General features: G+C 33.3%; 2 protein-coding genes across 7 annotated transcripts; both read left to right on the top strand.

The window, feature by feature from the left end:
- The first annotated feature begins 401 nt into the window (after positions 1-401).
- On the top strand, positions 402-3784 carry LOC100814521 (delta(24)-sterol reductase). Of its 4 annotated transcripts, none has more exons than XM_006591992.4 (3): positions 402-543; positions 1371-2636; positions 3075-3784. In XM_006591992.4, the coding sequence occupies exons 2-3, from the start codon at positions 1389-1391 to the stop codon at positions 3528-3530; spliced, it is 1704 nt and encodes a 567-aa protein (XP_006592055.1). In that variant the 5' UTR covers positions 402-543; positions 1371-1388; the 3' UTR covers positions 3531-3784. The 4 variants fall into 4 exon arrangements, with proteins under 4 accessions (XP_006592055.1, XP_003540724.1, XP_040863275.1 ...); XM_003540676.5 differs by having other exon boundaries at positions 434-543; positions 1368-2636; XM_041007341.1 differs by lacking the exon at positions 402-543 and adding an exon at positions 578-821 and having other exon boundaries at positions 1368-2636.
- A 3384-nt stretch (positions 3785-7168) lies between these two features.
- Positions 7169-14143, top strand: LOC100806668 (tricalbin-3). Of its 3 annotated transcripts, XR_003263595.2 has the most exons (10): positions 7169-8271; positions 9399-9640; positions 9968-9986; positions 10434-10639; positions 11634-11743; positions 11833-11931; positions 12708-13155; positions 13279-13368; positions 13741-13822; positions 13918-14143. XR_003263595.2 is itself a non-coding variant. In XM_003540595.5 (9 exons), exons 1-8 carry the CDS (start codon positions 7487-7489, stop codon positions 13365-13367), a joined length of 1998 nt encoding a protein of 665 aa, XP_003540643.1. In that variant the 5' UTR covers positions 7169-7486; the 3' UTR covers position 13368; positions 13918-14143. The 3 variants fall into 3 exon arrangements, 2 of the variants coding, with proteins under 2 accessions (XP_003540643.1, XP_014619935.1); XM_003540595.5 differs by lacking the exon at positions 13741-13822; XM_014764449.3 differs by lacking the exon at positions 13741-13822 and having other exon boundaries at positions 13279-13409.
- The last annotated feature ends 85 nt before the right edge of the window (positions 14144-14228 follow it).

Raw genomic sequence — 14228 nt, 5'->3', positions numbered from 1 at the left:
ATCCAACCTTTTTAAAGTAAAAAAAAAGTGAAACACTATGTGATAATTATAATTTTAAAATCATGTATTTCATTAAACATTAAACATGAATGAAAATCATTAAACTTTACAACTCAACCAATACTAATTTTAAATTTAAATTCTAAATACATACTTACATTAAATACTAAAAAATAAATTTTAATTTATTATTATTATTATTATTATAATAATAAGAGTCTTGTTAATCAATCTCCTAAAACAATATTAATTAAAAAATTAAAATAAAAAATATTTAATATAATAATTAAAAAACATAAAAAAAATTATAAATAATATATTTTTGTGTATTCATTCAAAATACTTTTTCATTTTAATTCTTTAAAGTAATGTCTTAAATATCTCTTAGTAAACATACTTGTGGTCACAATCGTAAGCTGAAAGGATTTAGTTGTAATTTGGCTAACACGGTGTTGTGTTCTGAAGTGTAGAGAAGAGAGGCTTAAAACCCCAGCAGAGTCCTCGCATTTCACTCTCACTCTCACTCTCACTCTCTCAGCTCAGGTACTCTCTCTCTCTCTCTGTTTTAATATATACTATTCAGATCAGAAATTGTGGATTTACGCTCTCGATCTTTCATACTTTATCATGTGTCTCCTTGTTCTGCATTTTTGTTTCTCTCTCAACGCTTTTCTATAGCATGTTTACTGTTTTTCTTTATGTTCGTACTCGCTGATTGCTTCACCCGATTTGGTTAAAATCTGTTTTCAGTTTTCGTTTTTCACTCTGTCTTTTTCTCGAAAACCAAACCGACGAGCCGTACCTTTGTTTTTTTAGTCAATGTGAGTTCCATTTTCATGCTCTACTCGCGTTTCCGTAGCGTATGATCTCAGATCTTTGTTAACCACTGCTGGATTTTGGTGGATTTTTCGATTATTGGCCGTTTCATGCACATGCAGCAACCTCTGTTTTGATTAGGACTTCTGTGGAAGCAGTTTTTGCATCATCAATTTGTTGCTGCTTTTCTTTGCTGACTAATGTGGTTGATGCGGCCACAATTGTGGTAGCAGACACTTAAAAAACCATGACGTTGCACCCAAAATTACGGTTGCTGACCGTGTTTTAAAACCTTGGTTGTGGCGTTTGCATTATCATAATTATTTATTGATAACTTTATAGAGCAAGGATCCTAGTTCTTAGTGCTGAGGACTTTGTCTTAATTTTGTGTTTGTTTCCCTGTTTTCTGACTTGATATTAATTTGTGCTACTGAATCAATTGTTATTGTCTTTGTCTTTGTTCTACTAGAATTGTAGTTTTTATTATTTTTTTGTTGTGTGTGTGTGCGCGTTTGTAGATAACTGTTGATTTTAAATCTTTCATGCTATAGCAGGAGTGTATAATCTGAGCGATGTCAGATCTTGAGGCTCCCTTGCGCCCTAAGAGGAAGAAGGTTTGGGTGGACTATTTCGTTCAGTTTCGATGGATCCTTGTTATTTTTGTGGTCCTTCCCATCTCCTTCACCATTTATTTCCTTACATACCTTGGGGATGTAAGATCTGAGTGGAAGTCCTATAAGACGCGTCAGAAGGAACATGATGAGAATGTGAAGAAGGTTATCAAACGTCTCAAACAGAGGAATCCATCAAAAGATGGTCTTGTCTGTACCGCTCGTAAGCCCTGGATTGCTGTTGGGATGCGGAACGTTGACTATAAGAGAGCCCGTCATTTTGAAGTTGATTTGTCTGCTTTCCGGAATGTACTTGAGATCGACAAAGAACGGATGATTGCAAGAGTTGAGCCCCTAGTCAACATGGGTCAGATCAGCAGGGTGACTGTACCCATGAATCTTTCCCTTGCTGTAGTTGCAGAGCTTGATGATCTAACTGTCGGTGGTCTCATTAACGGCTATGGTATAGAAGGAAGCTCCCACAAATATGGTTTGTTCGCTGATACTGTTGTGGCCTATGAAATTATTTTGGCTGATGGCACTCTTGTGAGAGCCACCAAGGACAATGAGTACTCTGATCTATACTATGCCATTCCGTGGTCTCAGGGAACACTCGGCCTTCTTGTTGCTGCTGAGATCAGGCTTATACCCGTTAAGGAGTACATGAAGCTAACCTATAAACCTGTTGTTGGCACCCTGCAAGATCTTGCTCAGGCATATTGTGATTCTTTTGCTCCCAGAGATGGAGACCAGGATAATGAGGAGAAGGTTCCAGACTTTGTTGAAGGAATGATTTATACACCAACAGAAGGTGTGATGATGACAGGAAGATATGCTTCAAAGGAAGAGGCCAAGAAGAAGGGGAATAAGATCAACAGTGTAGGATGGTGGTTTAAACCCTGGTTCTATCAGCATGCACAGACGGCACTGAAGAAAGGAGAGTTTGTAGAATACATTCCTACCAGAGAATATTATCACAGGCACACGAGATGCTTGTACTGGGAGGGAAAGCTTATCCTCCCATTTGCTGATCAATTTTGGTTTAGGTATCTGTTTGGCTGGTTGATGCCACCCAAGGTTTCTCTCCTCAAGGCAACTCAAGGTGATGCTATAAGAAACTATTACCATGAAATGCATGTCATCCAGGACATGCTTGTTCCTTTGTACAAGGTGGGAGATGCTTTAGAATGGGTTCACCGTGAGATGGAGGTACATTTTCTTCTTACCCAACCTTAATAATGTTCTACTTTTAAGGTAAAGTTGTTTAACATTCTACGTTTAATGATATGAAGCCAAAGTTGGGGCTGAACTCTCATGATTATTTTGCAAACAAAGGTCATTTTCATTGTCTATTATGTTCTAAAGTAACTCCTATGTGTTTTTTCTTTTCTTTTTCAAATCTCTATTATGTTAAAAAAATATCTGAAATAATTCATGTGCTTGTTTGTTTCTCCAACTCATGAAGAAGTTTTATCTTTTGAGAAAATTTAAGTGATGAGCATTCTACCAATATAATGTTACTAATTTGTCTGAGTAGTACTAATTTATATATTATTTCAATTAAAACTGGAATTCTATTTTCTTATATAATTCAGTTGGTGCAGTCGTATATGTTGTTTCTTACATTGTTGATTGTCAATACATTAGGTATACCCCATTTGGCTCTGCCCACACAAATTGTTCAAGCTGCCTGTCAAAACTATGATTTACCCCGAGCCAGGATTCGAACTACACCGCAGGCAAGGAGACACCCAAACTGCTCAAATGTACACAGATGTTGGAGTTTATTATGCACCAGGTCCTGTTCTTAGGGGTGAGGTATTTGATGGGGCAGAAGCAGTGCGTAAAATGGAGAACTGGTTGATTGAAAATCATGGTTTTCAGCCACAGTATGCTGTGTCAGAGCTGTCCGAGAAAAACTTCTGGAGGATGTTTGATGCTGGTTTATATGAGCATACTAGGAGGAAGTATGGAGCTGTTGGGACCTTTATGAGTGTATACTACAAATCAAAGAAGGGCAGGAAAACTGAGAAGGAGGTACAAGAAGCAGAGCAAGCGCACCTTGAAACTGCATATGCAGAAGTTGATCAACCAGTAGACTGATTTTGGATTTTGATTCATCTCATGGTAGTAGAATTTTATTGCATCTCGTTTCCCACATATGCAGGAGTTGATCAACGGGTAGACTGATTTTGAATTTTGATTCATCATATGATAGAATTTTATTGCATATTCATTCCGTATTTATCGTTTTGCCTTTTGTAATTTTGGATCTCTGGCTTCGGATAGCCTCAGTTGCTGATACTCTTTTGCCGTTTCCAATGTCTTTAATGAATTATGTGGACTTAACTTTTCAAGTGCTCAAGACTGAAATGGCTGTGTGCTCGAGTGTATCTTTAATTCTTAGGTACAAATAAAATGCATCTGCAGACGTGCAACGTCCTAATCAAATCCTTTCACGGGTTGTTGCTCGTACATATGTACATGATACATTGTGTATCCCAGTGACCTGGTCCTACCACATTTGGATCCTTGAAAATTTACATGGCTTGTAATTTAAACTATGTGATTCAGTCTAAAAATTACTTGAAACTCTATTCGTTAAAAATATGGTTGACATGAATGTGAAACAAGTTCGATTAATTCATTGACTTGGTTGAAAGAAACATGTATTTTAATTTCATTGATTTTACTCATATTTTGAAATCTAATGTTGAGTCAAATGTTCGATTAACACATATAAACGATCTAAAAAAATAGAAAATGATTGATGTGGAACAAGATATGTTCTTTCACTCGGAGTGACTTCTTATGTGACCAAAAAAAAAATCCTGGGAATGTAGATGTATCAGTTTGGTTACAAATATAAAGCGTGTAATTTGTAATAATTCTATTTTCGCGCAAGTGTTAGTTTTGAATCAGATTTAATCATCAATTTTGTTCTTATTATTTTACGTGCTTCAATTTGATTCTAAAATTTTAAAAATGTTTAACTTGTTACTCAAGTTGTTAAAAATAAATTTTTAAATTTTTAAAAGGTTTAATTTGGTTTGCAAGTTTTTAAAAATAATCAATTTGGTTATCAAAGTTTTAAAAACTCGACAATCAAATTTAACCATTTAAAATAATTTGAAGAATAAATTGATTTTTTTTTTAAAAAAAGAGGACCAAATTGATGATTGAAACCCTATTTGAGGTGATTTTTAGGTTTGACTTTTGAAATTTTAAAAAATAACAATCAGTTTTTAGTTTTAGTTTTAAAAAAATTAAAACCAACTTTTAAAATATGATTAATTTCAAAGTAAACTTATTTTAAAAGCTTTATATTATAATGAAATTAGTTTAAAACTACTTTATGACAACAATGGTAATGATGGTGGTGTTAGTAACGACAATGATAGAGTGGTGATAGTTATAGCCATGTTGTGATAATGATGGTGGTAATAGTAATATAGATGGTGGTGGTGACAATGATTGTAATGATGATGATAGTGATAACTAATAGCCACAATGATGTGACAATGACAATAATAATGGTGATGATAAAGATATTAGTAGTGCTGATGGTAACGATAGTGTCAATAATAATGGTGGTGGCCGTAATGGTAGAGATACTTGCAATGATGTAAATATTGTAAAAATAGTTTAAGAATCATTTTAAATTCATTTTTATTAAACTTATTTTATTTTAAAAATTATATTTAAAAATAAAAAATATAAAATTTCCAACCACCCCAAACGATTCAAACCTCAATTCTACGCAAAATTTTCTATACAGTCAATGACATAATAAATCTCGAAACTAATCACGTTTTCCATACTTATAATTTATTTGGAAGAAAAAGAAAAGTCAGACTAAGAAAAGACCGATCACAAAAGAAAAAACTTCTCCAACCGAAACGCGTTTGCTCTAATTCTCCCAACCGACCCATGTGTGTAAAGCCAAAACCTCGGTAAAAATTTTGGATTTAAAAGTATTTTCTGTTTTGTATAATTAATTATAGATAATATTATGTTAAGTGTTAACTAGATGAAAAGAGATATTTCGGGTCTAATGAAATACTACTTGGTGAAAAGAGATTATTAAGGGTAGTATTTAACAATGGTCTAATGACCCTAACAATGTTTGGTCGGATTGAAACGAAGATAAATATGTTTCAATGCTCCTCGTGCCCACCCTTAATAATAATATGTTGTAAAGATGTAAATGTTAAGTAATTTTTTTTTTTGAAATTGCTTAATATATTATATAAAAAAGTTAATATTATTTAATTACACATGTTTAACCACTATTGGATCACAATTAAACCAATGAATTTTGAACCGGTTTCACCTCCCTTAAAAAAAAAAAAAACTGAACCGTTGTCTTCACTTAATCAATGATCTATCTAGTGTTAAAAAGTTTAGTTCAAAATATTATTAGGGATTAACAACAAAGATGAAAAAAAAATTATGTAATCTTATATAACAATAAAAGAGTGACATAAATACCTCTAATTCATGTTTCTAACACTTTTTAATAAGTGTGAGGATTGCCCTTATATTTTGACATTATATCATATTAAAAACTCAACTTAAAGGATTAATTCAAAGGATGTGAATTATTTCTTATCTTGACTTCATTTTTAATCAAGACGTAACTTGAGTTTTTTTTGAACATATAATAATTTATACCAAGTCTTTAAGTTTAAATTATGTTTCTTCTGTAGTATACATGACAAAATAAAGTTTTGTGCATGTCGCTAAATTAGAATGCTAATTATTGGGACTTTTTTAGCTATTGAAGGATGTCACAATGCGTGGCTAAAAGGTTTTAATGCCTCTAATCTCAAATAATTTTTTGAATGATACTGTATAGTGTTTTTAATAAGGTGAAAATGTATGTGAATTAAACTTTGAATTAAGTACTAAAATCAAACTTTTAATTTCACGAGGACTAAAATATAACTTTGAAATTAATGGAGATTAAATTCAAACTTGAGTTTTATGGAGATTAAGTAAAAATAATTTTGTTAGGGAGTAGCCAACTAAAATTAAACCTTAAGTTTCAAAGAAAATAAAATAAAAATTTAAAAGTTTTAGAAAAAAATAAAAAATGTGTCACATGATAACCACATAAATATCATGTCACTCAATATACAATGTTGACGTATAACTTTATTAACTATGTTAGGATTAACTACTAAGTTAACAAAGTAAGGTAGTTAGATAAAAACATTTTGTACTTGGTGGGATAAAAAAATTAGAAAGCTATTGGAATTTGTTTTACTAGATGTTGGAAAATTTTAGAAAAACAAAAAACATACTTTACCTTTTAATGTTATCATATACAGTTTGATGATAATAATATAATGTTCTAAAAATGTTAGGAATCCACATTGTGGAGCATATTTTTTTATTAAACATTACAAAATTTAGTGAATTTTACGTTTTATTTAATGAAAGTTTCTAATAATTTTATAGTTTTTAATCATGTTAAAAAAATGTGTTGTTAGTATTATAGTAAAAAAATACTATCCATTTCATAAATTATTTATTTTGAAGAAAAAGAAAAAAGAAAAAAAATGAAATTCATTTTAAAAATCAAAAGTGAAATATGATTATAAAAGATAAAGATTTAAATTTAATTATTGAATAGGAAGAATCCCTCCCCATATCTTCGCATAACGAAGAGCCTCCGGGCAATGGGTACGAAGTTTTATTGAATAGGAAGAAGATACATAAATTAATTTTATAAACAATTTCAAGGATCAATTTCAGTTGAACTGTAAAAAAAAATAAAAAAATAGCAATAGTGGACTGTGGACTGTGGACTGAAGCCATTGATTCGAGTTCCGTCCCACCTGAGTTATTGATAATCCACGTTGTCCCGATTTTGAGGCCATAAAACTAGGTTGGAATTCCCACAATCATAAAAGAAACTAAACCATTCTGAATTGTTTTGTTTTGTTCAGACATGGCCCTTCAGCATCCCAAGCTTTCAAGGTTGCATTTATACTACTATACCTCCCTTACTTCAACTTCCATTTCATGTTTTTAACCGACCATGCCCCTTATCGATGATTCTCCAACACGCTTCTCCCACCTCTCCACCCCTCTGCCCCTGTAACTTGTTCGCCAATTCCGCCTCCCTCAAATTCCGCAGAAAATGCACTGTCCTACTCTGCGCCGTTCCCTCCGACAACCCAAATTGGAACGCCGATTTCGCCAATTCCGCCCGCAGGACCGCCACAACCTTCGTCCTCAAACGAATTTCCAACCAACTCGAACCCCACACCACCACCACCACCACCACCACCAACGATAACGGTGTTATTGATTCCGAATTACAAGCAACACCGCCGGTTCAATTAGGTTCAAACTTCACCGCTTTCAGCGAGGATCCTATTGTGGATAAGCTGAGGACCCAGCTAGGGGTGATACACCCGATTCCCTCCCCTCCAATTAACCGCAACGTCGTCTTCCTGTTCGTCTTCTTCTTCTTCGTCGGCGTCGTGTTCGACAAATTGTGGACTTCGCGGCGGCGGAACAAAAATAACAGTGAAGATAGGTTGCGTGGCGGCGTGTGGCCGCAGGTGCCGACGAGCTTCTCGCTGTTTCTTGAGAAGGATTTACAGAGGAAGGAGTCGGTGGAGTGGGTGAACATGGTGCTGGGGAAGCTGTGGAAGGTCTATAGAGGCGGAATTGAGAACTGGATCATAGGGCTGCTTCAGCCTGTCATTGATAACCTCAAGAAGCCTGATTACGTGCAGAGGGTTGAGATTAAGCAGTTCTCTTTGGGGGATGAACCTTTGTCTGTTAGGAACGTTGAGCGCAGGACTTCTCGCAGAGTTAATGATTTGCAGTAAGTTTAATTACTCTTATGCTCCTATTGTTTAAATAAACTTCTCCATAAGTTTGATTGGATTCTCGTGTGTGCATGTATTTGCTTGCCTTGCTTTATTGATTGGATAAATTTCTCCATAAGCAATTTTAGACAAGAGAATACCAAGGTAAAATGAATTAGGCTTTTTTTCTTAATTAAAAATCAACTTATACACCTCAACTTTTAGGAAAAGTTAGATGAAAGAGATTTTATAAAAGTTAAGCATATAAGTTGGTTTTAACATATGGAAACTTTCTTATTTGTTTTTCTTCATATAAGTACTTGTGGTGAAGTTTACTCAAACAAGACCTATGCTATGCTGTCTTCATAAGGTGGTATGCTTGGGTGGATTACTGCTCAAATTCCGGTGTTGAAGTATCTCAACGTACTTTTGGAAAAGGAATTCTTCTGTATCTTTCACTCTTAACGTACTTTTGGAAGAGTTCTATCCGTATCCCAAACATGCACATACTGTTCATTTGGAAGGGAGTAGCTAAGTTTTCAATCTTATCACTTATCATTTGGTCTTGGGGAGCAGAAAGCCAATAATATGTGGCTCGGATCCTCCCCAGCCAACATCCTATGGCACCTCAGTAGTTGATCAGTTATTGTACAGCGTTTGAGGAAGAAAGAGAACATGATAGATGGTCAGGATTTTTGCCTTCTATAGATGTAGGAGAGGATCTAGGTTCATTAATATCTCTTAAGCATAAGTTAGAATTTGTTGATCGGTGACCTAAAGCAAGTGAAAAATAGTAACTGTTCACAATGTTGTGTGCTATACATATATGTTGGTTATTATGCTTAGGGTAAATCAATAGTAATGAAATGTTGAACCTTGGTATTTGGGAAGCAATAGCTCACTTAAATGTTTTGCTGGCTTTCAAATATTTAAATTGCTTATTTTGCTTCAATTGAATTTGAATTGCTGTTTGGGTAATGTTTCTGGTCATATCTTGTGTAGTATGGAGCAGTTTGGTCTTTGGAGCATTTTATTATTTATTTTACTTCTTGATTTTTCTTCCTGAGTTCCGAAGCTGTGAACTTGATTTAGTTTTGTTGTCACATTATTTATATAATCAATTAATTTCCCTCTGTTTATGTAGGTACCAGATAGGCCTTAGGTATACAGGTGGTGCTCGCATGCTGTTAATGCTTTCTCTGAAATTTGGCATCATTCCCATTGTTGTTCCTGTTGGTGTTCGAGATTTTGACATTGATGGTGAACTTTGGGTAAAATTAAGATTAATACCAACGGAACCTTGGGTGGGAGCTGCTTCATGGGCTTTTGTTTCCCTCCCAAAGATCAAGTTTGAGCTGTCTCCATTCCGTCTGTTCAATTTAATGGGTATGTTATACTTTTGTAGATATAAAAAATTATACTTTTTTTATTTACTTGGATCTGAATGATTTGGTAAGCAATTCAAGTAAAGATACTGATTTCTCCTGAAATCCTAAGCTAATAGGTGAATGATTTAATATCTAATATCGTGTCTTCTTTTCTATCTGTCATTTTAATTTTAATAATAGATAAAGTTCTATTCATTATTTTTGGTAGGTCAAAAGTAACATAGAGTCTCTTTGCATGTCAAATATATACATAATTTTAAATGTCGACATATTATTGCTGACATCTATGTTATTTTTTCTCTTGTGCAACGTTGGGCATGGTCAGCAATTCCAGTTCTCTCGATGTAAGTTCCATCTATCTTCTTAATGTTATTAGTTCTTGGCATTTGATGCTTGTGAAGCTGTATGTGTGTGCACTAGCTTGAATGCATTTTGAAAGTGATACTGTTTATAGAGTATTAGACACGTTCTGATGATGTTACTAATTGTGAAAGGTATAGCACTTTGGAAGCTTTAACTACTCCAGATTAAATATTTATTTTATTTAATAGTAAATAATTACATCTTTTGATGTTGTGTTTTCTTTTTTTTTTCCTCTTCAGTAATAGTTGTTCTCTTAAATATTTATGTCAATGATAATAATTCTTTAAAACATTCTATGTCTTCTGAATTTAATCCATTCCAAGCTCTCTTCATCTTCATGGATTTGTTGTCCTTAGATTGTGAAAATTGTGTTTTTTGGTGTTTTCCTGTCACTAATTGTAAGGTAATTTCTTGCTTTTCTCTTGTAGGTTTTTGACTAAACTTCTAACTGAAGATTTACCTAAACTATTTGTACGCCCAAAGAAAATAGTTTTAGATTTCCAAAAGGGAAAAGCTGTTGGTCCAGTTGCTGGTGGTGTTAAATCTGGAGAAATGCAAGAAGGAAACAAGGATTCTGTTGGTGAACTATCTGTTACTCTGGTGGATGCTCGAAAGCTTTCTTATATTTTTTATGGTAAAGCTCTATTGTGTTGTATTTTCTTTTAAGTGGTTTTTTAATTATTATTATATTATTCTAACTTGATTGGTGTGTTCTTTGATCTTTAATAGATTTTTATTTAGCCATCTATTCTCTAATTTATGTTTGTTCAGTGGACATATTTTTTGTTTTGTCCCATGTAAAGCATTTTTCTTTGTTATATTATGATATACCAGTGCCAATAAACATGCTACTTTCCTATGTTGTCCACATAACCCTTGGATGTTTTAATCCGGACTTTAAGTTGGATGAAAGATTAAATATGACAAATATTCTCTATAGATGAGGTGAAAGAAAGGGAAAAAGAGAAAGTCAAACTAAGCTTTCTGATATAGTTTCCTGCAAAAAACTAATGTTAAAGTAGTTTGTATTTGTCCTAGAAAATACTAAGTAAAAAAATAATTGTTGAATTCAATGAAGTGGGATGTTAAGTTGGTATTCTATTAAATATATGCATTTCTAAATCAAACTAAACAAAATTTAGGTTTTATTACCTTGGCTAACAAGGAAACATAATTGATGAACATGGTATTATTTTCCATTTACAATGATGAAGTTTTTAACATAACTGCAATATTGCAGAGTTTTGGATTTTCATTTTATTCATATATAATATTTTATGGTAATTGTATTACTAGTCTATATAAGTGTATAGGCTTTAGCTCATATATTGAGCCATTCTGATTTGTGAATATTTAGTGAAATATTGTGTTCTCTCTATATTTCTTCTCTTCTTTGTTCACTCCCTCTGTCTTATTTATAAAACTAATTTGTTTTCAAACATATTGTATACTGATAATGATTATAGTTAATTGACCTTATTGTAGAATTTCGCTATTTGTAGTTCATTTTGCCCTATCTGTGTTTTCTTACCAGTTTTAATTTCAACAGAAAATTTAGTTGTGAATGGTATGCAATATATATGCTCTATTACCTACCATACTTAATTTTTATTCTACTGTTTTTCCAGGCAAGACGGATCCTTATGTTATTCTTAGCCTTGGAAATCAAGTTATACGCAGCAAAAAGAACAGTCAAACTACTGTAATTGGACCCCCTGGAATGCCAATTTGGAATCAGGTGTCATTTTTTTATTTCCCAATTCATCTTTATTATGCCATTTCTATAATCTTTTTTTTTTATCATACTAATGTGTTCTTGCTCTACAGGATTTTCACATGCTTGTTTCCAACCCTAGAAAGCAGAAGTTATTCATCCAAGTAAAGGATGCTCTAGGATTTGCAGATTTGACTATTGGTACAGGAGAGGTATGTATTATGCACAACATCATTTAATTTTAGTGATTATTTTTTTAGGTATAGATCATAAACTATTTAATATTATTGAATGAATGTTAGTACGTGGTAGATTCCCTATATTTTATGCCACTTGGACTGACTTCTCCAATGGTAGGTACACTGAATAGTTTGGTGTATGAAAAATGGATGTGTATTTGGAATGATTTTCATATAATCTTATGCTATGCTTTGTAACAGAAAGAACTGAAACCTACTTATTAAGAAGCCTAATGGACGGACGTGGGTAATTGAATTGAAGGAAAGACATTAACATTTGTCTGCCATTCCCTCTTCACTGTCGTGGGCTTTGTGGTCACTTTTTTTCTCTATTGGCTGTTGTCAGGCAGCAATGAGAACTATTGTTGTATGGTTCCCTTCTGGTGACCCCTATTCACAAGTCACGACACAGAAAAATATAGTATTCTTATATTTTTTTTAATGGTTTGTGCGTGCATGTGTTTGTGTGTATTTATATATTATAGGGAAGTTATTGCAAAAATAAATTTTATCTTCCCAATCCCTTGCATCACAGTTGGATCTGTGCTGTACAATTTAATTTAGTGTTTTAAAGGCAGTCTTTTTTTAATATTTTTTTTCAGTTTTGTTATTTACGATTGTACAAAATTTTCATCTGTCATATTGGGTCTGTGTTGAAAGTTACATAAAAAAAAAGAAGAAATACATGGGATTTCTGAGTAAAATTTGTATTTTGCCATATGTTTATGCTTAATTGAAAATGTTTTCAGGTTGATTTAGGATCTCTTAAAGACACTGTTCCAACAGACAGAATTGTGGTTTTACAAGGAGGTTGGGGATTCTTAGGAAAGCGCTCTTCTGGGGAGATATTACTTCGGCTAACATATAAAGCATACGTGGAGGATGAGGAAGATGATAAAACTGAGGTGGATGCCATTTATACTGACATTTCTGATGACGAGTTGTCTGATTCAGAAGCAAATGGTACTAATGGGAAGGATGAAAGAGATTCTGTGTACGAAACAGATAAGGAGTCGTTTATGGATGTTTTGGCAGCATTAATTGTTAGCGAAGAATTTCAGGGGATAGTAGCATCTGAAACAGGGTTTAGCAAAGTTTTGGATAATGGCTCAAATGTTGGATCTAGAGTGTCAAATTCTCAAGTTCCCAATGTTGAACCAATTCCCTCTAGTTCTGATAATTCCGAAGGCTCTGGAGGTATCATTATATTGTGATCTTTAATTGAATATTCTATAATATTTGTTATGTATTATCTGAAGGTTTATAAGATTTAAAAAGCATTTTGTGTTTCATGATGACAATTAAAACTTCCAATTGCAGGGTCAGCTTTACTTTGGCTTGCTGTGATTACTAGCATATCACTACTAATTGCTCTCAATGTTGGGGGATCCAGTCTCTTCAATCCGTAAGGTGGTGTTCTGCTGCTTGGAATTGATCCTTTTTCAGCTTAAGTAATTCTTAAATAGCTTTTCATTGCTTACCAACTTCGTCTTTAATTATTACCAAAGATGCCATTTTTTATCCTATATATTAATGATAGCTTTTTATTTCTTGTCTTATGTCCAAGTTTCCAACTATATTATATCTGTCATGCATTCTAACGCATAGCACCTTGGAGTACTTATTAAAGTCAAAATTTTCCTCTAGAGGAAGAACATTTTGTTATATATGGTTTTTCAATTGGCTACGTCTATGGTTTTTTTTTTTTGGCGAAATAAAACAATTTGCTGTAAAAAGCTTGTACTTTGTTGTAAATACTGTCAGATATTTTTCATTTACCAGGGACAATTGGGGTAGTATTGTAGATGGTTGCTTGGAAATAATGTCAGTTCGTGTTGCAATGTTGAACACTTCGAGTGTAAATGTCAGATTGCTTACATGTTATGTTCATATTTCTCGTTGTGTTGGTTTGCCCTTGAGAGATGCTAATTCCATTTTGTTTATTTCTTTTTCTGGCAGGTTGGGCTGTAGATATCATTAGATCATTTTTCTTTCATTCACTATTATAGTGTTTGTATATTCGTGAGTGCTTCTGATGGAGAAAAGCATCTACCGGCGGCGCATATTTTTGGCTTCATTTTGAGAGAGCCACAAATTTTATTTCAGCTTAAATCTGTATTACTTGTCTATATGCAAGCATTTTCTTTATACCCGGCTATAATAAAATAGAATAACAGGTTTCTTATTTTACTGGCCTGAGATTTTCTCTTTTTTAGATAAACCTTGTCATACCAAATATTTACAATACATGGTGAAGAATGACGAAAATT

Source organism: Glycine max, chromosome 12, assembly GCF_000004515.6.
Source record: "Glycine max cultivar Williams 82 chromosome 12, Glycine_max_v4.0, whole genome shotgun sequence".
Classification (NCBI taxonomy): domain Eukaryota; kingdom Viridiplantae; phylum Streptophyta; class Magnoliopsida; order Fabales; family Fabaceae; genus Glycine; species Glycine max.
This window is presented reverse-complemented; position numbering and strand designations above follow the sequence as displayed.

What these genes read in the sequence shown, in the direction of transcription:
- LOC100806668 (XM_003540595.5), top strand. Translation starts at nt 7,487, where the DNA reads ATGATTCTCCAACACGCTTCTCCCACCTCTCCACCCCTCTGCCCCTGT. An exon ending in TGACTATTGGTACAGGAGAG is followed by an intron (nt 11,932 to 12,707) that starts GTATGTATTATG and finishes AAATGTTTTCAG; the next exon opens with GTTGATTTAGGATCTCTTAA. An exon ending in TAATTCCGAAGGCTCTGGAG is followed by an intron (nt 13,156 to 13,278) that starts GTATCATTATAT and finishes TTCCAATTGCAG; the next exon opens with GGTCAGCTTTACTTTGGCTT.
- LOC100814521 (XM_006591992.4), top strand. Translation starts at nt 1,389, where the DNA reads ATGTCAGATCTTGAGGCTCCCTTGCGCCCTAAGAGGAAGAAGGTTTGG. An exon ending in GGGTTCACCGTGAGATGGAG is followed by an intron (nt 2,637 to 3,074) that starts GTACATTTTCTT and finishes TCAATACATTAG; the next exon opens with GTATACCCCATTTGGCTCTG.